Genomic DNA, 25,043 nt, shown 5'->3' with positions numbered 1-25,043 from the left:
CTTCATCTAAATAATTTTGCTTAGATTTCTGTTAAGTATTCACCGTTGTCATGGATGAGAGGCTTTTTAGGAGTTGAAGAGACCAGTTGGACCTTTATTTTTAAATAACATATGATGTTGGAAATGAACTTGAACAAAGTATACTGGGGAAATAATACTTGCCAACCATGAATCCTTGTGAACCACGGAGGATAGTATTGGGGGGAAAGGAAGCCCTTATGTAGCTGATCTTGGAATTACCTAAACCAGAGAACTTGAAATCAAGGATAAAAAAAATACCAGGTTCTGATGATGCTGCTTTTGCTCTGCTCTCTGAAATACTGGTTTAGCAAGAAAGGAAATAATTGTTATTACTGACTGGATTCTCATCTCCTCTTGGAGTCCCAGTGGAAAAGATGCAGATGATGTAAACTCTTACCTGATGTGGGCAATACTCTTGCTTCCCCTTCCTTCCTGGTACCTAAACCTATGGAAAATTCTTCTCAGACATTCTTTCAAGCAGAATTAGCAGGAGAGCACATAAGTGTTTAGAAAATGGTGGCATAGGTGTTCTCCTTCGTGTCTCGTTTCTGATCATACTAACTGCAGCGTTTCCCAGGGTTGGAGCAGTGAAGAGAGGCAGAACACTGGTGAGTCCTGCAGTGCAGAGAGCTAGGGAAGTTGTCTTTGGAGATGAGCACTCCTTGCTAGTTCTGTTCTTAGAAAAAAAGCATTTGCATGTACTTCATATTGATACAAGGAAGTAGCACATTGGAAAGTGCTGGGGGATGCTTTTGACAGTTTTCATGTTCTCTGTCCTGATTTTGATTATCGAATACAGCTAAAAAAAAAAATAATCTTTGAAATTTATGGCCATTCCAGGTAAAAGAAAGGGTGTGAATGCGACAGAAGCACTGCACTGGATCAGCTTCTTATTTTGGCTTGGTCTGGATGCTTTCCTTTAAAGATTGAGTTGATGCTATCTACTAGCCTTTATCAGGGCTAAATAGAGTGCTGAAATCATAGAAAAGCATTTATTTTATTATTAAATTAATTGTATCTTTGATGTAAAAAACACTGTCAAAATGAAGTAACTTTTGCGGATCTACAGCAGGTGGGCACACAAATGGTCTAGTTTGGCTGGACTGATGATGTGTATGGTACTGCAAGTGTTTGAAGTGTATAATAGTTGAGGATCAAGTTCTGCCTGCTTGATGAAGTGACAGTTGGTTAAACTGGGCAGGGTAACTGCCTTGCATTTCAATGAGGAGCCTCCTGACATCCGTGTTTAAGACTTAACAGTGAAGTCTGCTAGGAATAGAGAATGTTGCAAATAACATCTTACTGCTAGTTATCTGAAACGCTACATTTGGATGGCTTTTCACTGTCTTGAATATAGCTAAGCTATAACCTCAAATAAATTTTGCTTCTTGCCATCTTTGCTGTTGCATCAGTGGAGATTTAGAAATGTGTATTGAATTGTGTGGGCAGTAACGTTCTGATCCTCTTCAGAGTGAAGTGGTGATCAGTGATTCTTTGCATCCATAGCTGCTTTATAAGTGATGTGCCAGCAATACCAGGGATTTACTGTGCATCAGGCAAACAGCAGCATCTGACTTTCTATGACCTATTGACAGTGTCTGGGGAAGGAAAGACTGTACCAAATGTTGAGCACCAGCGCTCAAGGGCATGCTGCTAATTCTTGCATGCCATGGGGTGACATACTAACTTAATGAGCTTTACATGTCCTGCAAGTATCTCTGACATGCAGGCAATCCGAAAGCATGCAGATAGTTATCGGCAGCTAAACCATCATTTGCCTGGGAGTGGAATCTGCTTATTTTAAAACAAAAAAGGTGACTTCAGCAGTGACTTCCAGTAAGTCTGAAAGGTTTCCCTTCCTGCCTGCCTGCACTAGTGCATTACTGTACCAAGTAAGCAAAGAAATGGAGCAGTTTGTGAGGTTTAGATGTGTTAAAGCAGGGTACAATAACACAAAGTCGTTGTGAAGGCACAGGAGCAGAGTGTTTCTGCTCTTTCCAAAGCACATAGGAGAGGGGCCGTGTAACCTCCCTCATAGTAAAGATTGAGTTGTGTATTCCGCAGTGGATCAGGCTCCAATAGAAGGTGCAGTCAAGAGATTTCTTTCTCAAGTGTATGAACAGAAAGCTAATCTAAGGTGCAGCTTGCAGCTGAAGCAAGCCATATGTCAGAGGACATCTGCAGAGTTTTCAGGAATACTGAAACTATGGGAAGGAGTTGATACGTTCTGCCAAATCTATTCTTGTCCTTTTATATTTGTAAATAGCCATGTCATCCACTGTCAGTACTGAATGTTAACTTCGCTGTCAGACACACATGCAGTTCCAGAAGTAAATAGTGAACTTAGAGCTTGGCTTCCCAGATATATAATGAAAAAAAATCCCCAAACCCTGGTCTTGATACGTTATTGATCAGGCTGGATATTCAGATCATCAGTACAACACTCACAGGAAGGAGCCGTTTCCTCCCCTTGCTGCTGTGGGAGGTCTGACGTGCACATTAGTTAGCATTCCTTGTGGTATTGAGCATGGCTACAGAGCAAGCAAACTTCCTTGTTCTGTAACTTCTCTAAGTACTTATTCTGAAATAAGTTGTATTCAACCGCACTGTTCAGTATTCAGAAACTTTTTGAATTAGAAAATGGTTCTTGTTACTCCTTTTTTGTTGGTTTGTAGCATCCTTTTGTCACCTTTCTGCTTTATTCTCCAATTCTCTTGTTCAGAGACTGTGTGACCTGCAGTGATTTGTCTCATTTTTATTGCTGATCCTCTTCAGTATGATTTAAAACTGTTGCCTGCACTTCAGACACTACTGCAGTTTTTAAGGTCTGGTGTGCAGCATGTGACAGTTTCAGAACTGCTGTACATCAATCCATAGCTATTTGTGGACTTCTTGATGCTGGATGATGTTTGTGTTAAATAGTCCTCCTTTTAGGGGAGGAAACAAGATAGTGCTGTTCTCAAAGTATGCTGCACATTTGAACACTATAATAAAAAGGGGTCTATAAGCAAGGAAACTTCCTTGTGTGATAACAGTATGGATGTGGTCTTAATGCTTTTTGACAGTGTGATTCAGTATTTAAGGTAACATGAAAATTGATTCCAATCAGTTTGTATTGATTCCAGTCAGGTTATAAGATAGATCTTCTACTGAGACAAGTAATTCTGAGACAGGTTCCATCACCAGGTGGTTCAAAAGCTGACACAGTGCCATAAGTTTTGCCCATTTATCTATCTGCTACTTCTTTACAACAGGAGCATGAATCCGAAGGTGGCAGGACCCCACTAATGAAGGCGGCACGAGCCGGTCATCTGTGCACCGTGCAGTTCCTTATTAGCAAAGGTAAAATACTACTTTAAATAACTGATTAAAAACTTAAAAATGCTACTTTCCAGTTCTGTATGTTGTGATCCTTGATCAAAATGACTCTGGTTATGTGTATGTGAGCATTTGCCAAACCATTCAAGGTTTGTTGAATTTGATTCAGTTCATGTTACAGTGAATCACAACGTATTTTGGTAGTTACTTTCGTATTTAGATATATAGATCGACTGATAGATTTGAAGCACAGCAAGTATTTTCAGCTTCTTACAAAATGCGCTCCCTCCTGGAGTAAAAAAAACATCCTCAAGTGCTGTCTGAAACAGTATAAACTGCACCATTTAGTGAGTACAGACTGCACCATTTAGTGGTGCTGATGAAGGCTTAGAATGACAAGTTAAAAGATGTGCTTTGTACACCAGAGGTGTTCCCTCTGTCTTACCGCTCAGGAGGCCCATTCTTACTGACCTTGTCTTTACAAGCTGAGGAAGGTTGTATGTATGTATGTAGAAGCCATATGTAGAATATGTATTGGTATGTAGAAGCCATCAGTTATTCAGAGTCCCTTGCTTTTACCTTAAAAGTGTGTGTGTGATTCGGAAGATTAGAAGAGCTTCTCTCTGTTCCAGGAAATGCTTGTTGACACTTCCTTTTAGAAAGGATTTCCCTGTGTTTAATTCTGAGACCTTCTTTTTATAGGTGCCAACGTTAACAGGGCAACAGCTAATAATGACCACACGGTGGTGTCACTGGCGTGTGCAGGAGGTCACCTCGCAGTCGTTGAGCTCCTTCTTGCTCATGGTGCAGATCCTACTCATCGACTGAAGGTACTAACTTAAAGTAATGTATTTATCATGGGGACTGAAAGAACCACATAGTTATTTAATGGATTAGGAAATGTGCAATTTTAAATGGTCTAATTCATATCTTAAGTGCCATGTCAAGTAGCAAAATTAATCTTCTGGCTTTTTATTCCCGAAATCTCCTTTCAGGATGGCTCAACAATGCTCATTGAAGCTGCCAAAGGAGGGCATACAAATGTTGTTTCTTACTTGCTGGATTACCCAAACAATGTTCTGTCAGTTCCTGCAGCAGACTTGTCTCAGCTCACACCTCCATCTCAGGATCAGTCTCAGGTAAGTCATAAGGAATTCTTCTTAAATATCACCATGAATGTTGTAAAGAAGGACTTCCTTAGTAGTTAACTTCTGAAGTTGTTTTAGATGTGACCATATACAATGAAAAGAATTAATAAAACTCTACACATCTGAAAATGGCAGAGAGTGAGAAAGTCGATGGGTGGTGTCTGCAGTAGAGGAGCTTTGTTTGTTTTCTTCTCCGTAGGCAGGGTAGTCCCAAACCCAGCATCTCAGAAGAGTATCATTCTCTTGGCTGCATTTGCTGAGTATTTGGTTTCAACAGTTCTAAACCCTCAAATGTTGTTGCTGGGTCTTGTTGTTATGCAAAAGAAATACATTGTATACATGTAGAATTCTGCAGGCTGCAGAGGCAGTTTTCCAATGGAGTTAGTTGATTAAAAGCTTAAAGATGCCAACAGTTTTCCAGCCTACACAGCCTAGGATTTTGTGAAGAGTGCTGTAGTTAATTTTGACATGTTATCTACAATAAACCAGGATGGACAGGTCATAGCAAGAGGTACCATACACAGCTTGGAAAGAGTGGAAAGGAGGTCTGCTGTAGATACATATCTTTGCGTTAATACTTCAAGAACTTGTCCATTCAAAAGGTGGTTTTTTTTATCTCTGTGTGTGTGTCTGTGACTTTGTTTTAAGGTCCCACGTGTACCGGTGCATACACTTGCTATGGTTGTACCTCCCCAGGAACCTGACAGAACCCCTCAAGAGAACTCGCCACCTCTCTTGGGAGTGGTGAAAGGTTAGTATGTAGCCACTCAGAGAATATATGCAGTTTGGAAACTGATAGGGACAATTTTATTAGAGCTTATGCATAGTATAGCTGACTCTATTAATTCTTGAGTACCTCTAATGAAGTAGAACTTCAAATATTTTATGTAGTGAATAGTTTTTGCTTATTTTCTTGCATTCTAAAGTATACTGGTTATTCCAATTTTATATGCTTATTCTAACTTACTAGAATTAAGCTGATTCTATTTTTATTGGAAGAAATTGGTTGTAGTAACTGCCATAGTACAGACTGATAAAAACATGAATAAACTCCAGGTGTGGTGTTAATGTCTGAATATTTACATTGGTCATCTAGAATAGTTGCAGCTACTGTCCACAAACTTGATATATCAACTTTTGCTGTCCCTACAGTAGCATGCAAATGCATTGACACTGTAAAATGCCAATGCAGGTCTACTTACAGGAGAATTTTTCTTGTATTAGTAACAATACTCTTGTAAGTAATTGTAATGTCAGGGGTTTTGCTTTGAATGTGATTGAACTGGATGGTTAAAACTATTTGCAGTCATGAAATGGCAAATTTCACAGTTTATTTCCAGTTGTGGATTCTATAACAAATTCTTCGTGTCTGCTCAGTCAGCTCAGAAAGAGATGCAGCTTCTCAAGTGGAGAGTTACAGTTTTGGACAGAGGTATTAAATATTATAGTATCCAAAGCTCTGTTAGCTAGCTTTATTTAATTCCTTAATTCTGGAAGTGATCAGTGCTTCCTAAACTAAACCAACCAACCGCAGGGGCACAAGTGAAGAGAGAAAAAAGTGTACCTAATGGTGTTTAAGTGTGCAGCCGTGAATCCATGCAGCTGTGCCGTGTGTGACTTCTGCAACGCAGTTACTGTCTCACTCATTCAGGACGTGCAGCGTTTGATACTTTGGGTTTCATAAAGCTGAGTACCAAACAGATGAATGTGCAACTTCTGGTTCCAGTAAAACAGCAAAAAGCTACATACCAGCACGTGTGCCCACACAGTTCAATCGCTTTACTACTGCGAAGTGGATTAGCGTTCTGGAAGTAGGTTTGCGATGCATGAGAGTCAGCCTGAGATTAGTTGATACTGAGTCAGAAGATTAAAGTTACAAGCTTAAACTCTCGTGTTTATTTAATCAAATTATGAAAAGCATATAGTTGATTATAGTTTAAGAAATAGCTCACACTAAGAAAAACCTTATTGCCAATGTCAGCACATAATTTAGGCATGTTTTTAGCAGCACCATGGTGTTGGAACTGGCACAGAGCTGTGCGGGGCACTAATTCTCATTGTTTCAGGACATGCTTCATGTAGGTCAGCAACACCAATTAGTGATGGATTGCAGGAGATGCAGAATGTGGAATGTGCTACTGGGCTGATGCAGCATTCCTGAAAAGTTTGTGTGCAAAGCTCTGGTGTATCTCAGATCTTTAGGGGGAAAATGGGATTTTGGTGACAAACGTTCATCATTGCAGTGATACCACTGCTACTTTCAAGTTAGCGTTCTTTGCTGAACTTCCAGTCTTAACTTGTTACACGCAAGTGTTACTATGCTTTTACTTGTTAGAGTCCTTGGGAGACAAGGGGCAAAAGAGAGTGTGAATGAAGAGTGGGTTATTTGGTGGGGGGAAGCCTTAAGTTCTATGTGAGAAGATAGTTTTTCCTGAGGAAGACAAATTTCTTGCCTTCACAAGCCAGAGTAGCCCTTAGGTCTTGTATAAAATCTTCACTAAGTGGGGGAAGAAGAGGAGCACCCAAGCATCACCTCAGAGCACTCTGGTTTTTAAGGACCTGTGTGAGTTCTGCAAAAAGTGCAATAGTAACAGCGTGGCAAGTTGAGTGTAAAACTACAGCACACTTGGATGTTACTGCTATGGTTCAAATATGGTGTGAGGCTTTTCAAAATTCTGAATTCCATTATTATTCTTAAGTAAAGTAAGAAGACATACAGAATGGTTGCTATTTGACTAATTATTTTGGCAAAGGATTTAATATCAATGTTTAGTAACTGAAAAGAAACATTTCAGAGCTGACAGTGGCTCTAGAGAGACTGAGATGAAGGTGAGACGCAGAGATGACAACCTCCAAAAGAGCTAAAGAAATGCCAGGTGGAACGAGCAGCAGAATTAGTTCACTGGACTAAATAGACCTTTTCCATGCTTGGATAGGATTGGTTTTAGTACACTGCGTTTAACATCCATCTATGGTGTCCATGTAAAAGTGAGATCCCAGGAGAGTTCAGGTCTTAGCCCTTCCGTGGAGGCGGCAGGAGTTCTCTTCCTTGGTGTTCCTTGCTTGCTGCTGCTCTTGCTCGAGTACAGTTGGCATTGCTCAGCAGCAGTTCTGATGCAGCAGCTCAACACAGAGACTCTTTTTGCTAGAAAACCTAAATGTGTTACTTGTGCAGGACCAGAGGGTGCCTCCTGCTCTGCACCACACCAGGGTGACACACAGTGGCTATGGTGCAGCCCTATCTGCCCTTTGCATCTGCTTCCCTGGGGCGAGGGAGCATCAGTGCTCAACACAACATGATTGAAAGGAATGCTGTGAGGTTTCTTCAGAAGAGCAGCTGGTGTAATGACACTGCCATTGATAATCTTGTCTAGTTTGTAAGTGCAAGCTAGTATCTAATGAAAGTGGGATCTGAAGCTCCCAGTGGTGCTTGTGATGCTGCATTAAACCTTCCTCGGACCATGACTGGTGAGGCAGTGGCTTGAATCTGTGCGAAACATGCCAGTGCAACAAGGGGCCACTTGAGAAGCCTTTGGAAAGCAGCAGGATTGTTTTCTTAGTCAAAATATTTGAACTATGAAAGGTGTTTTTAAACATGTCAAACTTCCACATAGTCTGGTTTTTGAGACTGAGGTATCAGGTATTTTGCAAGTTTTTCTCTAGATACCTTTTATTTCATAGCTAACCTGAGGCTGTGTTTATGAATTAACTAACTGGCCTTAACTGAGTGCTTGAAAGCTATCAACCCGCTGTCATTAGTCTTCCCCACTATTGCTTTGAAGTGGGCAGTAACTTGAAATGTTTCTCACTTAGGTGCATGGTTTTTTAGAATTCCATAAGAGCATAGATTGAAGTTGTTCATGTGGAAGCTCTTCATGGTAAGAGTTCCCTTAAGGTTGAGTAGGATCTTTTGGAATCTGTAAGCTTTCTGAGTTAGACTTTCAATATATGGTATCCCCTGTATCCCTGTGGTAAATCTAACAGTCTGAGGGCTTGGAGAAAGTAAAGAAAAACAATTTCTATGTAGTAACTTCAGTAGCTACAAATTCAATAAATACTTTTTACTCCAAGATGTACTTTTATGCCTTATACTGAATTACATACTGGTAGAGGTCTTGTAAGTTATGTGATTTAATTGAAATAGGGGCCAGGTTTAATAGTAGAAGTAGAAAGATGATACTGTTCTTATTGAGATGCAGGCATTGAAATAGCAAGCTGATGTTCCTGCTTTTCAATTCAGACTTTCTTCAGACCTCTCCACTGCACAGTCCAGCTGCATGTTTGTTGTTTCATGACCTTCAGTGTCTTCTGATTAACTCTGGCCATTTCTTCCATATTTTCATCCTGAGTCAGCAGCAGCAGGAGGATTACCAAGTGATAGGTTTCCTCATGGATAAAACACTGGCACAGGTTGCCCAGAGAGGTGGTGGATGCACCATCCCTGGAGAAATTAAAGACCAGACTGGAGGTGATTGTGAGCAACCTGATCTAGTTGAAGATGTCCCTGTTCATTGCAGGGGGGTTGGTATAGAAGACCTTTGCATGTCCCCTCCAACCCAAACTATTCTATAATTCCATGGCTTTCTAACACCACTAATACTTCCTTGGTAGATTTCAAGACCTGTTATTTTTTTAATGTGAATCTTCAGCAGTGCAGGCAGGTGATTAAGAACCAAGGCACATGGAGGTCCCCAGGAGCATGAGTGTATGAAAAGCTTTTCATTGTGGTTTGTGAAATTATGCTCCTTTAAAGTATCACTCACCTGCTTGCCACTGACTAATTTAATGACATCTCAGCAATTTTGAAGTTAGATACTGTCAAGCCACTAGAGGAAACTTGGAAAGACCACCAAGATTGGAAAGTAACTTAGGTTTTTGGAATGTCAGAAAATTGACTTAAATCTCATGTAGTTTCAGCCCAGTAACCTGTTGGGTATCAGTGCACTCACTTGCTGCAAGTTTCTCATATAAAAGGCTCAGGGGGAATAAAGATGGGCAAAAATGCTGCATGGTTTTCAGGAGGAATGTAGTGAAAATACTCATCTGATCATTCAGTGATCATTCAACCCTCCACAAACCATCCTGTTCTTTACAAAGAATTAAGTATGTATTGCCAATTATGTGGCAGATGAATGTACTTGGATCAAGTAGGCTAGTTTTTTGTTGCCCAGTTAGCCAGATTCTCTTATCCTGTACTTTGCATTTGTGTGTATATGCACTGACTGTTTCCCAGGTCCTGAGAGCTGAATTTCTTGCTGATACGAATTAGTTAAACTCAAAAGTTTCAATACTGAGCTCATTTTACTCCTGTCGATGAGGCTGGTGCATTTTCATTGCAGAAAATCTAACTAAAAATCTAAGCAAATCCAACTCCACTGCTGAGTGAAAACAGGCTTGTAAAAAAACCCTAAAAGGCAAGAGCAGTGGACAAGCTATTCTGTTACCACAGCACAAAGGTCTGGCTATGGGTTTGTGCTTCCTGATGCCTGCCTTTAGTGAAGTGAGGAACAGACTGAATCTGTTTCTTTGGTGATTTTGTGTTGGGGTTCTTTTTTGTTCCTACTGATGATGTGGAGGTTTTTTCGTTGTTCTTGGTTTTTTACCTAGTTCTAGGTAATATTGCCTAGCAGGATGATGTTGTGGTTGGTACAAATTTTTATACTAGGTATAGCTTTTGGCACTGAAGATGTATTTGAGTATATAGATATATATCACACAAACTGGGTTTTCTGTCAACCAAACAATTCTGTCTTATAATCATGATTACCTTATGACAGCTGGTGTTTGTGCAGCAACATGTGGATTTCAGTGTTTCTCAGTCTTTATTTTATACCAAATGAGTCTTCTAAAAGTGGCCAAAGCAGTTGTTTTAAAAAACAGATTGACTAAATATTGCTGCTACTATAAATTGTTTGGTGGGTTGGCTGGATAGAAGATAGATGCTGCACCAGAAAGGTAAATTAACAAAATAAATGGATAAAATAAAGGTGAAGTGATTATGGTCTGGCCTATGATTGGATTTTTAGATCTTACTTACATATTTCAAAAGTGAAAGTATAAAGGAGTCTTTTGTTCATATTATATACTAACATGGGCACAGTATTTTTCAGGATATTGTAGTACAGAAGAGCTTGGGTAAAGCAGGAAATAGCTACTTTTAAGTGCTTGCAATATCATAATGTAACAATGCTTAAATAATCGAAGCTAGCAACAGTGTCTTTTCCACCCCTGGTTTGAACTGCCTGTCAGGTTTAGCAGATCTTTCTTCCTACCCCTCATCCTCTTCCAGTGTCCCCAAGATTACAGGTTGCAACTATTTTCTGCCATGGGAAGAGTGATTTGGAACTTGAGAAGTGGCCCTGCTCATTGATTAGAAGCTGATTAGAGTAGATCTCTGCAACTCTTCTGGAGCCCAGCTCTTTGCTTGCTGGTTTTCTAACACTCCTCTTCAGAAACTGTCCCAGCTTTCAGTGGTCATTCCCAGCCTAAGCTGCTGTTGGCTCTTCCACCCAGCCTAGCTCTTGAGACCAGGCTGTGCTTCTGCTCTGCACCTCTCTTGTGCTTGTACAGAGGTTTTCCTCTTGTACAGAAGTTTTCCTCTGACAGGCTTGTTTTTTCCCCAGGTAGAACGTAGTAGAGAAGGACGGTGTTGGTGCTTGATTATTTAGGGGCTTTTTGAACTGCAGCTTGAACAGGGCCTTGTGCAACCTGGTCTAGTGGAAGGTGTCCCTGCCCGTGGCAGGGGATTGGAGCTGGATGATCTCTAAGGTCCTTTCCAACCAAACCATTCTATGATTTTCTTTCCTACAGAGTGGTCTAAGCTGTCCAGAGCTGCCAGACGGTGGGGTTGCTTTGTGTTAGAATGGAAATATCTATGATATGAACTGATGAAAATGATAGATATGGTAACCTTAGGGATGGCATTGCACAGAGCATGTAGAGGTTCCCTTGGATCTTAAAGGCAGGGTGAATTTGCAGTTAGGTTTCTGCTGATCCGGCCCTGGAGCAGCTTTGTTTCAAAAGACACTAACGGACTGTTACGCATTTCTAACAAAGCTATAGACAAGCATTTTGGAGGGTTTTGTTGAGTGTAAATCTATTTTTCGTGAGTGGTCTGCAAAACTCACATTGTAAGTCACACTTTCTAAAATGAAAGGGGAGCTATATAAATCCCAAGAACACTACAGAGCCAAACAGCCAGCAGTAGGCTTGAGCTAAATATCTACCAGCCAGCACAAAGCAAATTATTGCTGAACTTCAGTCAAATTCTTTACTGCCTGCTGAGAAAGTGTCTTGGGACTCACTTGAGGATGAGAGGCAAAATCATGGCAATGGCTGGAATAAGCATTCAGCTGGCACTGCTGACCTGTGTGAGGAGCCGTGGGAAGTACTGGAGCCAGAGCTACTGGGGGTGTCTGCAGTGTCTGGGGGGTGCTGGGGATTTCTTGGAGTTATGAAGATCTTTCCTGTTTCCTTTAAATTTAGATAGGGTTTGCTTTCAGTCCAGAGAGAGTGTCTAGCAAAGGTATTCAGCAAAGCATTGGTTCCATTATGGTTTAATATTAATTTCTCTTTACAAGAGAAAATTCTCGTGTTTGCTTTTTCAGTTAGTTCCTCCAAAAATACAGTTTCAGAGTGAGGAGTATGTGAATGCTGGTTGGACAGCAATGCAAAATCAAGTCACTTGTGAGTTATTTTGGTGAAGGAAGGCTCAGAGAGCAATAAATTGGTGTTTTATGAAACCTGATCTGGGACTTGGTTCCTGCATCCAGGTTTTCACTTAACTGTGTGATGTCTAGGCAATTTTATTAAACCAGGGCTCAAACTGTAATCATTTTAGTTCCCCTAGTTTGGGGTCCTTGTCCTTTTGAAGATCATTTCTGAAGTGTTAATAGTGAGAATTGTTAATTTATTTCTGGAGAGAGGGAAGCAATTTGTTCGTTGTTAATTTTGTCTCAGAACTTACAAAAAAGTGCCAGTGCTTCAAAACACATTTGAAAACATAATGTCTGCACTAGGATGATTCTGTTTGTAAAGTGAAGGTAGAATGCTGTTGTGTCTGGAGAAACAGTTTAAATTACTCATCTTGTTGTAGAGTTAGTCTTCTCTCAAGTACAGACTACTTTTATTTGTCACCTTGCTGTTGGAAGCTAGTGGCTGGGAAATAGCCTTAGTTGTATTGCTCTGCACACCAGAACAACTTTGGGAACTTGGTACAGTACTGAAGTTCCCTGCTGCTCTTGCTGATTTCCCTTCCCATTGGCATTCCCATGCATTGGCATGTATGTCAGAAACCGTAAAGGTGCCTTATTCCTTAAGATTAAACTAGCTGTGTTCAAAGGGGCGTTAGGGTCAATATTAAATTCCAGCTATATGCCTTGTCCTTCCTTGTCTCAGCATGGAGTGCAGGGTTTGCCTTGCTCTGGTTTGACAGATGTGCAGTGTTAGTTGTAAAGATTATTTTTTTTTATTTTTTTTATTTTTTTTTTATTTTTTTTTTTTTTTTTTTTTTTGGTGGGTGAGAGGGGAGGTTTGGGGGATCTTCAGCATGGCATTTTTTCAAACATTTTTCATGTGCTTAGGTGCATCCAAGCAGAAGTCAAGTTCCCTGCAGGTAGCAGATAAGGACCTACTGCCACCTTTTCACCCATACCAGCCTTTGGAATGCATAGTAGAAGAGACTGAAGGCAAGCTGAATGAACTTGGACAGAGAATTAGTGCTATTGAAAAAGCACAACTTAAATCATTGGAATTAATTCAAGGTGAACCTTTAAATAAAGATAAGATCGAAGAACTTAAAAAGAACAGAGAAGAACAAGTACAGAAGAAGAAGAAAATATTGAAGGAGCTGCAGAAGGTGGAAAGGCAGTTGCAGATGAAAACCCAGCAGCAGTTTACCAAAGAATATTTGGAGACCAAAGGTCAGACAGACACACCACTTCCCCTGCAGCAGCAGTGCCCACTTACAGGGGTATTCCCAGAAGTGGAAGCCGATAAGGGTCTACCAGAGGATAACTTTTCAGGGTTACCTCAGGTTGACACAATCTTGTCTAAAGATGACGAGCAACAACAGTCTCCACCACCTGCTGAACAAATAGAGTTTGTCCCTATCCAGCCTTTGCCAGCACCGCAATGTAATTTTTCTGGTAATTTAGGTTATAATGGGACAGAGTCTCTTGAACTTCAGAAAGCATTAGGGAATCAGCAGAATGTAGGACAGCAGCAGCAGATTGCTGGGCAGGGGCTCTTAGTTCAAGAACCAGACGGATTAATGGTTGCCACTCCAGCACAGACGCTTACCGACACTCTTGATGACCTAATAGCAGGTGGGTTAAGAAATATACCTATTTTTGCATTAATTTGTGTGCTCAGTTTCCCCCTTTCTCCTTCCCTCCAAAAACATCTTGGGGTTTTCCAGTTTGGGAATACTTGCTTAAGAATAAAGTTCCTCATTAGTCCTATTAATCCTAACAGTGACTTCCAATTCTAACACGGGACTTTTAAATATCTTTTTTTTTCCCAAAGTGCAAAACTTCCTGGTTTTGCCCCTTTGGCCTCATCTTTTTCTGTGCTTCTTAAAAAAGCCATATCATGAGTGATCAAAAGTACCCATTCTGAAAGCGTGACAGCTTGATATCTTCTGTAGAGTTTTCTATACAGGGTTATACTTCAGAGACTTCCTTCAGTGTAGGAGCCGTCTATAAAAAGCCAAATTATTGTCACTTATATGGACAAACATGTCCCTCTCCTTGCTGCTCAGGGTGTTGCTACAGCTTAAACACAACCTGGAACCCATGCAGAGCTGCTTGGTTCTGCAGTGGCTTGTGTTTTCAGAATACCCTCTAAACCCTGGTTGTTATACAGAAATATCTGCTTGTTAGATATGACACATGGCAAAATTGTGTCCTATTATCTGGATAAAAAGCAAAAATCCAACCATCCTTCCATTTGTTGGTAATGGTGTGAAGAGGAATGGAAGTTTCCACTGTTGGGTTGTTCAAGTCCCCTTGTGGATAAAGAGGTATCATTTTGGTTGACTTAATTTCCTGGGTTTGACTAGGATTGATGTTTGCTGCTGGAGGTATGTAGGACATAGCCAGTGTTGTTTGGTCTGTAGTTTTGCTTTTCTTTTTTTGTTAATTCAGTGTTTTGCACCTTTTCTTTGCACCTTGTGTCTGTCCCTCAACCCTTCTCCCCCATCTCCCTGCCTGTAGTCACTGGCCTGTTCTCTTTAAGTTCATTTCAGGGTTTTAGGAACATGTTGGTAAAACCTTTTGCCAGCCATTCCTGGGACCTTTTAGAATGGTAATTCCATCTAGCTTGTGCAAGTCCAGACTACCTGCAACTTGGCAACATCCCATGGAACCATAGTTGGTGGAATTGTGTGGTGTGTTATATGAGCTCCCTTTAGCTGTACAGTCATTCAGAGAAAGCCTCTTGTGTTATAGAGCATTGGTCTTAGTTCCCAACAAGAACAAAATGCAAATGAAATGCAGTGAAAACAAAATGCAATTGGATCATTACTGCTTACTTAAGACTGAGTATTGGAGTGTATGAGGAGGAAAACCTCAATGGTTAATGCAAAACCATAATCAACATGGGCTTAATCTTTGGAGTAGTTCCTGTTGCTGTGACAATTTCACAGATCTAGCACAAGGCCACCTAAGATGTGCCCTCTTATGGTGAGCAGCTGCATGTTAAATCCAAACTAGTCAGTGCACCCAAAATGAAGAACTGCTGCAGTCAGCTGAGTGAGAGAACTGTGCTGCTTGAAAAGAGATTGCAAACAGCTCGAAAAACTGCATCTAAAAAAGAATTATAAAAAAAACCTTGAATAGACACGGGTTCATTTTCTGAAGCTGGTTACTCTTTTTGCTAAGTAATTAAAGACATTTTTTGCTAAGAAATGAGATGCACTCACTTCAAAAATCTGTACAAATAGCATGCTTTTCTACAACCATTAGAAGCTCTATTTACAGAAATGCAACTCAAGGAAACTTTAGCCGTCCAGTTCCAGAGGCTCCTGCAGAAAGTATTGATGTTGACTTCTTGAAGTATATTATTGATGTTGACTTCTTGAAGTATATTTTCTTATGAAATTCATAAGTTTTATTTCCCCCCACCCCCAACCCCCTGTTAAAAAAAGAAAACAAAATGTTGGGAGAGAATTGGAAATGGAAACTTCTATGAGACCTGATTTTCACATGTGTGCTGCAGATACCAGGTAGGATTGTTAAGGGCCCTGCGCCTGGTGCGGGAAAGATCTGGCTCTTAGAGCAGTTGTGCTTTTGCCCAACTGCTTGTCTGCCTTGACCATGGTGCTGCTATTGGAGCTGCAGTAATGATGGTGAGGGACTCGGTCTGGACATTTTTATTCCAGCTGAGTCATTCAGTTTGTACCACCTCTACTTCAGTAAAAGTGAGATGTAAAATGGGCTTTTTGCCATCTACACTGAAATACCTTTTACTGTTGCTCTTGCCAGTGGCCATGTATGAGGCAAATGTTTTCAGTGCTTTAGTTGAGACCAGGGAGAACTGTAAGGAAGAACTTACATTTCTACAAAGCCTTATGTGTCTTCATTTTGCTGACTAACTTAATTGTGACAACATACATAAATGGAGTCAATATCCTGCCAGCTGCTGGGTGTTGAGGTGACTGGTGTCAAGGTGCAAAGTGTTGGAGGTCTCCCTGACAGTTGGTCACTGGTAGGCATGTACCTGAGTCCCCTCTTTCATAAAGCTGTACAGAAGTAACCAGGTAACCTTTGGAGAGTCAGGTAAAACATAAAAATAAAGCCACTCTTTCCCCTCCAGAATGTTTTGGTTGTGATGAAGTTGATTTAGATGTACTGAAGCAAAAGTCTCGCAACTAATCCTATCTTTAAAGGTGTGACTTACTCCAGTCAAGCTGTCAGTTGGGTTTGCAAGAGATACAGGTATTGTGCAGTTTAGGCTGGGGAAGCAGTACATTATTTTGGATTGCATCTTCCAGTATAAAAGCATATTTTGGATCTAATTTTCATTTCTTGGTGCACATTTGGTTTCTTGAAGCATCCTGCCTGGCATATTTGGAGCTTCATTTCAGGTCACATTATGCATTTACCATAGTAGATTTCTTAGCTGACAGTATCTGAATTGAGGCTTTTTTGCTGGTTTAAGGTGTTCAAGATGAGTAACTTTATCTTCGTTGCTAGGTTTGGTCTCTAGTTGGAATACTTCTGTTTGTTCTACTCAGCAGGTATTTTTAGTCAGGAGGTGGCATCTCCATGTGCTTCTGTCTGGCTCCTATGAGCTCGTGTTTATGTACTGAAACTCCAGGCATGTTTTGAGAAACTTTCATTAACTGTTACTTGGTTCTGAAAGTCTAGTTCTGGTCAGTTATATGGAATTGTGGTATTGTAATGATTGGGAAGGTGACATCTGAGTTACTGTGTTTAGGATTGCTCTTGGGAGTAAAACTGGTTATGGGGATAATCTAGCGTGAGAAATGCTATGCCTGTGCAGTAACACCTTATTGAGGAGCTGCAGGACAAGTTGATAAACTGCTCAGTCCTGAAAAATCCCAGTAACTTCGAGGACTGGGAAACTGAAATCCAAGCCCTGTGTCTATGAACATCTGTGCTCACAGCAGGGCAAGGGTTTGGTAGATGTAGATCCAGGCTACAACTGCAGCCTCATTCAGAGATGCGTGCTTGATGTTCTGCCAATGCCTCCAGAGCCTGACTTAGATAAAACACCAAGTTCTTGCTTCCTCTTGTTTTACTCATGTTTCCTGTGATATTTTTCTCGTAACTTTGGAAACTACAAGAAATCTGGAGAGGGACTTCTGACAAGGGCCTTTAAGGACAGGACATGGGGTAATGGGTTTAAACTGCAAGAGGGTAGGTTTAGATGAAACACCAGGAAGCAGTTTTTCCCTGTGAGGTTGCTGAGGCGCTGGCACAGGGTGCCCAGAGAAGCTGTGGCTGCCCCATCCCTGGCAGTGTTCAAGGCCAGGTTGGACACAGGGGCTTGCAGCCACCTGCTCTAGTGGAGGGGGTCCCTGACTGTGGCAGGGGGTTGGAACTGGATGAGCTTTAAGGTCTCTTCCAACCTAAACCATGCTCTGTGTCTTTGGAGACCTGTCTTCGACTTCACACTGATTCAAGCTCCAAGCCCTTCTTTAAAAATGTGGGGATCCTGGATTTTGTCATGTGTAGCATTAATTTTTTTTTTTTAAACACAGTTCTCTTGAATATTGCTGTTTATGGAAATATCCAAAACCCGTGTCACCAAATATGTATTTTATAAAGACCTGAGGTACATGCTGTGAAAATGGATTTTTATGTATTTATTAATGCCTGGCGCTCACTGTGTTCATCTGTACCTTTCCTGGTGAAAAGACAGAATTTCTGTTCAGCAGGAAGCAGTCTGCGTGCTGGAAAGTTCCCCCCTTGTCTTCCCAGAGGGTAAATCTCCACATTTCTCTTGTTTCTTAAAATCCTGTGGCAGCTGGAGATGCTGAGGGTGGTCATGCCCCACAGCTGGGCAGGTGCAGTGCTGCTTTCCACTGCTGAACTGCAGTCCTGTAGTTATTCCTGCATAAATGCCAATTGAGATGGAAGTCTGGAGTGGGTATGGTGGTTACACAACAGCCTCAGTGGTGTTGTGTAACTTAGGCTGAGCTAAATCAGCCCCATGGAACTGGAGGTGAAGTTCTCAGGCATGTTTTGCTCCGCAGAGGATGAATTCCGTTGATGCTCCATTGGGCCACTTGCCAGCCACACTGAGGAGATAGAAAATGGCACTTGAGAAATACTGCAGTTTTATAAACTCTGTAGTTATGGAGAGAATGAATCATCAGTGGGTGCTACAGGACTATTTGTTGTTAGATTTTATTTTAAACAAGTATTTCTTATCTGCATTTCTACTGCCTTTGGTGTGCTCTCTCACATTTGAGATCATCACTGCATGTGAAGATTTTTCAAGCACACGGTGACAATCTAAAGTATGCAAGAAATACTTGGACATTCTCAGTAACTGTTGTGAAACAGAATTTGTGGAATCTGTAACAGCATCATTGAAGATACAGCATTGGTATCCTTGAAGTGGCTCACATGGAGTACCTCTGCGCACCCTCTTTGTATGCACAGCACATGCACATGTGTTTTAGATCTGCAAGATATGAAAGTATTGAGCCAGTGTCTTTCATGAGGAAGCACCAGTTTATTTACTGTAAATCCTCAACAAGGTGATTTAGTGTCTTGTATTTTGGAAGGAATAATCTTTAGAAATCAAATCAATATCTTGCATTTCAGTGCATTGAGCAGGAAAACAATTGTATTGCATTAGTTAATGCTCATCTGCTGGTGTAAATGGTGAACCACAGAAAGCAGGTGGAGCGTGGGAGCTCTTAGATTTGAAACTTCTAATACAGACCTGGTTTGCTCATGAAGGTTGGGAGGTGAAGCAAAATTCAACTCTGAATTCAGATACGGCACTTTGTTGCTTAAATGGGATAGCAAAGTATTAATGCTGGGTTTTGCCTGTATGCCAAGGAGAAGCTTTACTTAAAAAGTACATCTGAAAATGTCACCTTCCACAATTTCATCAACAATCCCCTTGATGTTTCCAGCACCCAACTGAAGGGACCCATCTGCACTTGCTCCAGTTTCCTTTGTTACGCATATGCAGTCCTGTAGGCTGCTAGTGGTGTTAGGGGTCATGTTGAGGGTTTTTCTAAGGCTGTTCCATCTGTTTTCCTATGAGTGTGATTTTTCAATGGAAGAAGGAGTGAGCTGGGGAAGGTTTGCAGCGGTTTCAGTTGTATCCAGGTTTGAGTTCATCTGTCATCTTCCCTTACTGCTTGAAACACTTGACAAAAGCAATATATTGTTAGTTATTTCTTACCTGCTTTTGTTAGTGTCTTCCATCAGTTGCATGTTCCAGGAGTACTACAACATACTGTATGAATCACAAAAGCTAAGCAGGTATTCCATCTCTGCACAGATAGAAATCGGGCAACCCAGCAGTGGCAGTTCTTGTCAAATCCAGCTGCTGTATTAGCAGGGTTTACTACAGTTCAAGTGCACTGGTACCTAGTGCATAGGCCTGTTGGGAACCCAAGCTGAGCGTTAGGTGCATTTGGGTTCCCTTCAGAACTCTCCCTTGGTTACAAAGGTAGATACATGTAGAGCTATTTCTCTGTTTGTCCTGGTAAAGGTTCATTTAAAACTAGTTGAATAAAAGCTGATTCGCAATTATTAATTTCTTGTGTTTTAAAAGAAGATAAAGTTGCATTCCTTGTATCCCTGAGCTACACTGTATCTCCAGGTTGAAGTCTTTTTACAGGCTGTGGATCAATCAGAATCGATTTTAGGGAGCACAGACAGTTTTCAGCTTGCTTAGTTGTGTTGGCTGCCCCCTCCTGTCTGCTTCTCTTCCACCCTTCCTGGGTTGTTTTACTCTGAGACATGGTTAATGGTGTAAGCTGCTGTCAGTCAACTTGCTTTGAAAGCCTTCTCTGCAGTCCAGGTGTGCACTAACCTTTATGTGAAAAACTTTGGAATTCCAGCTGTATTTTTGAAGGTCAGGTTTGTGTGTTAGGAATATTTTGCCTGCTTACACTGAGCATATGACTGAGCTCTTAACAATGAAGGTTACTGTATAAAAAGGATAACTAATGATCTTCATAATTCGTACTTATAACGCAGACAGACTAACTCGTAAGATTGTTTTCCAACTTCACATGGTTTGGACCAGTTACTTGCACTGTATAACTGCTTGGAAAGCTTCTTTGCAAAGACACCAACTCCTTTGTTCTTAGGAACATCAATTTGTTTCCCCCCATTACTGTTCTTAGACCAATGTAGTTCTATGGCACGAAATATTTTTCATCTAAGTTGTGTCATTCCTGAGAGTGGATGAGTAACGGAGTGTTACCTTTCAGCTGTGAACAGCAGAGTGCCCAGTGGCTCCACCAGCTCCTCGCACGCTACTGAATCCCCCACACCTGAGCCTTGTTCACAGGCATCGAGCAATGTGCCCTCACAGTCGGTGCTCCCCATGTATCCTTCAGTTGACATTGATGCACATGTGAGTAATTGCAGTTGGGTTTGAAGTTCTGAAAGGCGGGGGAGAGGGGGAAAATGGATCTAGAACTGTCTGAAAAACATGACATTTTTCTTAAAGCATTTTTAATTTCTAAATATCTTCTTCTTTTTCTTTCCAAACGTGAAGACTGAAAGTAATCACGACACAGCTCTGACCCTTGCATGTGCAGGAGGTCATGAAGAACTTGTATCTGTACTGATAGCACGTGGTGCCAACATTGAACACAGAGACAAGAAGGGTAAGCCAAAGCAGTGAAAGAGCGTGACCATAACCTACAACAAAGTCCCTCTCCAGATTTCTTGTAGGCCTCTTTAGGTATTGGAAGGCTGCTGTAAAGCAGCCTTCTACTTCATGTAGAAATCTTGGCCATAAAAAGCCAATGGCACAACATGCCTTCATCTGTATTTTGGAAAGGCAGTGCATCTGAGTGGTATCTTAATCAGATCTGCAAAATGTGAAGCACTTTGCTCCCTCTACAAAAGACCTTGGCATACTAGATAGAGCAGCTGTGGGGGTAAAATGGGCTAAAATGTCAGCTAATGGGCTGATAAATCTAGTGGGGAGTAAGTTATTAGGTATGTATCATACTGTTCTCAATAACAGAATTCAGCAAAATATCAAATCTTTAGAGCTGAGAGAAGAAAACCACCATGCCACAATCCTTAGAACTCACACTGACTACTGGAATTATGCCATATAGGCAGTGCAGATGTGTTCACTTGTTGGAGCTTTATGAAATAGTAATTCAGTGGAAAGCTGTGACTTCTCTAAAGAGATGAGTTGGTTGGAACTTAGTCCAGTCTGATCAGTGCAAGTACTTGTTTAGATTTCTTTTGAAGAGCCTTTAATTCTATTTGGCCGGAGTTAAGAGCCTAGATGTCAGAATAGAGCTAGGAAATAGTCTGAGGTTGTGGCCTATACCAAAAAGCCCCCAGTCTGAGGAAGACATGTCTGATCAATAGAAGTCATTGGGAATTAACCCTTTTGTGCATTTCTGCTCCCTAATAATACTTTTGAGATTCTCAAGGTTGCTTTTAACATATTCTCTTGTTACTAGGTTTTACACCTTTGATTCTGGCTGCCACTGCTGGACATGTTGGTGTAGTGGAAATACTTCTGGACAAAGGTGGGGATATTGAAGCACAGTCCGAGCGCACAAAGGATACTCCCCTTTCGTTGGCATGCTCTGGTGGACGCCAGGAGGTATGGGCATATTGTCCTCCATGAGTTTGAGTTGTCTTTTGTAGACAGTTTTTTCTACAGGGTTTGGGTTTTTTTGTTGATGGTATAGTAAATCATCCTTTTGCTGGAAGGTTTTTGACCTGTAGAAGGGTGGTAAATTAAATCTTGTTCCTCTTCCAAAAGGAAAGGGAATTTATTCATTTCTCCCTTGGCTGTGCCAGTTCTGTTAGCTGATGTTTGTTGTAACTTGTTGTTGTTCTTCTTCATTCTTCTGTGCAAGGTAAGTACATTTATGAGGGAGGTGGAGATACTTACTGAACCACTTTGTTCACTGAACACCTCCTTTATGCATCCTTGCTGTGCTCAAACCCAAAACAGCCAGTGCAGGCACATAAGGACAGAAACTGCAATCTTGTGCTGGCAGGACATGGGTTTAGTGGTAATGTGCAAAGCTGATAAGTGCAGGTGCAATGCGGGGAACATTATACTGGCCTTTCAAAGGGTGTTTCAGGTTTTTCTCAGCTTTTTTTTTGGCAGGTGGTGGTGGGTAAAAAATTGTTCCAGATGGGGTTTGATATATCCTTCCTAGTTTAGTCATGGGCATGCTAGCTTAGATAAAAGGTGGCACAGAGATGGCAAAGAGCTCTGTGACATATATGGGAGTGCTAAGTTTTGGAAGTTGTACGGATTAAAACAGTTGGCCAAAATTGGAAAGTTTCCACTTGACTTCTGAATTGCAAATCTTTAACAGTAAAAGTGCTGCTTACAAACAAGAGATCAGTGTGGCCTGTGAGAGCATTACTTACTGAACTACTTAAATCTTTTGTTCTTCCTTTATTTTCTTTTCTTATGCCAGAATCTACCTCTGGCATAGCAACTTAGTTTCTGGCTTAGAAGGCAGCCTTTTTTCTGGCTTATTTGAAAATCATTTAGCCTATGTTAGGAATAAAATGAGGCCCACTAAAGTGCAGTGCATCACCAGAAATGTTTTAATTTTCCCCCTTTTATTTATCTACAGCAGCTTCTGATGGAGAAGTCCTTCCTCATGCTTGTTCCATTAACATCAGTCGGTCTGATTTTTACCGTGTGTTTTGCTGGAAAGACCATATGATACAGATGGTCAAACTTGGCTTCAGTGTCATTTGAATTAAGGTGGTGGGAGTTTCTGAAAATGATGCTCAAGCAGTAAGAGAGATTATAGCAGTGGGATAGATCACTTGTTTGCAAACTTAAGATTCCTAGGAAGAGATTCACTTGCATTTTTGATGAGGTGAAAGAATCTTCCTGCCTGTACTGTAGAACCCACACAGATCAGCTGATGCTAAGTCTGCACAGCCTATGTGTAAAAATAAAGCCAAACAGGATAGAGATTTTCATGTAGAATCATATCTATTGACAAAGGAAACTGGTAGCACACTGGGAGGTTTTGAACATGTGATGACATCATTTCACTTCCTGGATAACGGTGAAGGCCACTGTATGTCTTTTAATGTGCATGCTGTCCTTTCAGGTGGTTGATTTGCTGTTGGCCCGGGGAGCAAACAAAGAACATAGGAATGTGTCTGACTATACACCATTAAGCCTTGCTGCATCTGGTGGCTATGTTAATATCATCAAGATTCTTCTCAATGCTGGGGCAGAAATCAATTCCAGGTAACGTGCTGTGTACACCCAGTGAGCTGCAGCGTGGCACAGACCCTCTGCTGAGGCTGGGACCTCTAGTGCTTTCAGACCTCCTCACAGCCTTTCTACATGGTGTTAGCTTTTATGTTCACCTTATCTTAGTGCTTTTAAATTGCCTTTAACTATCACAAACTTCATTTCCCTTTTACCTAATTTTTCAGGAATTACTGTAGTATGGAAACCTATTCCTTCTCTTTCCCACCATTCTGGGATACAGTAATCAAGCTATTTCTGATAGAATCAGGTCAAAGAACCAGCCAAAGCAATCTGGGCAACTCTGTGTGTGTGTGTTTGAGGATGTCTTTTTCAGTAAGATCAACAAATGTATACAGCTATATCATCTAAGCCTCCTCCTTATTAATTTTAAGGAAACTAATGTATATTTTATCTAGTTACAGCAGTGCTAGAAGCATGTTTTTTTTAATGAATCACTGCAGCCTTGATTTTCTTTTAATATATATAGCTGAAAGCTTATGCGTGCTTCAGGTCTCTGAATGTCTGGAAGCTCACATGTATTTTCCTTGTGTATAAATTGGAGTTGTCTATTGCATGTAGTTAATCTGCTGATTTCTGCTTGTCAGTGCCTATATTTGTGTAAGTTATATGTCCCTTTCTGGCTTCCAACAAAGCATTTTGGTCCTCTTGGATACACTTAGGTTTCCCAGAGCATTCCTGGGAGCTGCAGTTCATTTCTTTCCCCTCAGGACTGGCAGCAAGCTCGGCATTTCTCCTCTGATGCTGGCTGCTATGAACGGCCACGTCCCTGCTGTGAAGCTACTGCTGGACATGGGGTCTGATATTAATGCCCAAATTGAGACCAACCGGAACACAGCCCTCACCCTGGCCTGCTTCCAGGGCCGAGCAGAGGTAGTTAGTCTGCTCTTGGACAGGAAGGCCAACGTTGAGCACAGGGCAAAGGTACGTGTGGGAATTGTCTTTCCTCATGACTTCTACCAGGTGATTTCTCTGAGTCATCAAGTTGCTTCAAATTCTCCTGTTCCTTTGAGCTTCTCCAGAAGCAGAGAACTACTTCTCTTATATGTCCTCTTTCTCAGAGGACTTATTACATCATAGAATCATAGAATAGTTATGGTTGGAAAGGACCTTAAGATCATTTAGTTCCAACCACCTGCCATGGGCAGGGACACCTCACACTAAACCATGTCACCGAAGGCTCTATCCAACTTGGCCTTGAACACCATCAGGGATGGAGCATTCACAGCTTCTCTGGGCAACCCATTCCAGTGCCTCACCACCCTTGCAGTAAAGAGCTTCCTCCTTGTATCCAATCTGAACTTCCCCTGTTTAAGTTTGAACCCGTTACCCCTTGTCCTATCACTACAGTCCATAATGAAGGGTCCCTCCCTAGCATCCTTATAGGCCCCTTATAAGGACTTACTGAATATCCTGAAATAAGACTGGAGGTCTTCTTAACAAAAAAAAAATGAAAAGTATCAGTGGTGATGAATTCTTTGCACTAGGGAAAAGGTGCCTGGTCCTCCTGAGTTCCAAATGAAACTTAGATTGACTTTTATTCTGTAGTACTGAGAAACTTTTCAGGTTGAAGCTTGACATGATATTTTTGACAGATACACAGAT

The 25,043-nt window shown here is 41.2% G+C and overlaps 1 protein-coding gene across 19 annotated transcripts in view; it reads left to right on the top strand.

Annotated features, from left to right (window-relative positions):
- ANKHD1 (ankyrin repeat and KH domain containing 1) overlaps nucleotides 1-25,043 on the top strand; it is a gene marked incomplete at its 3' end in the record, with an annotated part of 102,388 nt that overhangs the window by 53,392 nt on the left and 23,953 nt on the right. For 18 of the 19 annotated variants that reach the window (XR_013957827.1, XR_013957828.1, XM_080627412.1 and 15 more), the window contains 10 exons: nucleotides 3,276-3,363; nucleotides 4,042-4,169; nucleotides 4,335-4,478; nucleotides 5,136-5,238; nucleotides 13,070-13,813; nucleotides 20,416-20,561; nucleotides 20,706-20,817; nucleotides 21,637-21,782; nucleotides 23,272-23,414; nucleotides 24,149-24,362. Coding sequence is in view for 17 of the 19 variants with exons in the window: in XM_080627412.1 (XP_080483538.1) it covers nucleotides 3,276-3,363; nucleotides 4,042-4,169; nucleotides 4,335-4,478; nucleotides 5,136-5,238; nucleotides 13,070-13,813; nucleotides 20,416-20,561; nucleotides 20,706-20,817; nucleotides 21,637-21,782; nucleotides 23,272-23,414; nucleotides 24,149-24,362 (1,968 nt within the window). The remainder of the gene's footprint in view (nucleotides 1-3,275; nucleotides 3,364-4,041; nucleotides 4,170-4,334; nucleotides 4,479-5,135; nucleotides 5,239-13,069; nucleotides 13,814-20,415; nucleotides 20,562-20,705; nucleotides 20,818-21,636; nucleotides 21,783-23,271; nucleotides 23,415-24,148; nucleotides 24,363-25,043) is intronic. The other variant, XM_080627406.1, reaches the window with a different exon arrangement.

Source organism: Psittacula echo (assembly GCF_963264785.1).
Source record: "Psittacula echo genome assembly, chromosome: 11".
NCBI classification, from domain to species: Eukaryota; Metazoa; Chordata; class Aves; order Psittaciformes; family Psittacidae; genus Psittacula; species Psittacula echo.
Note: the sequence above shows the minus strand (reverse complement) of the source record. Positions and strands in the feature narration are given on the sequence as shown.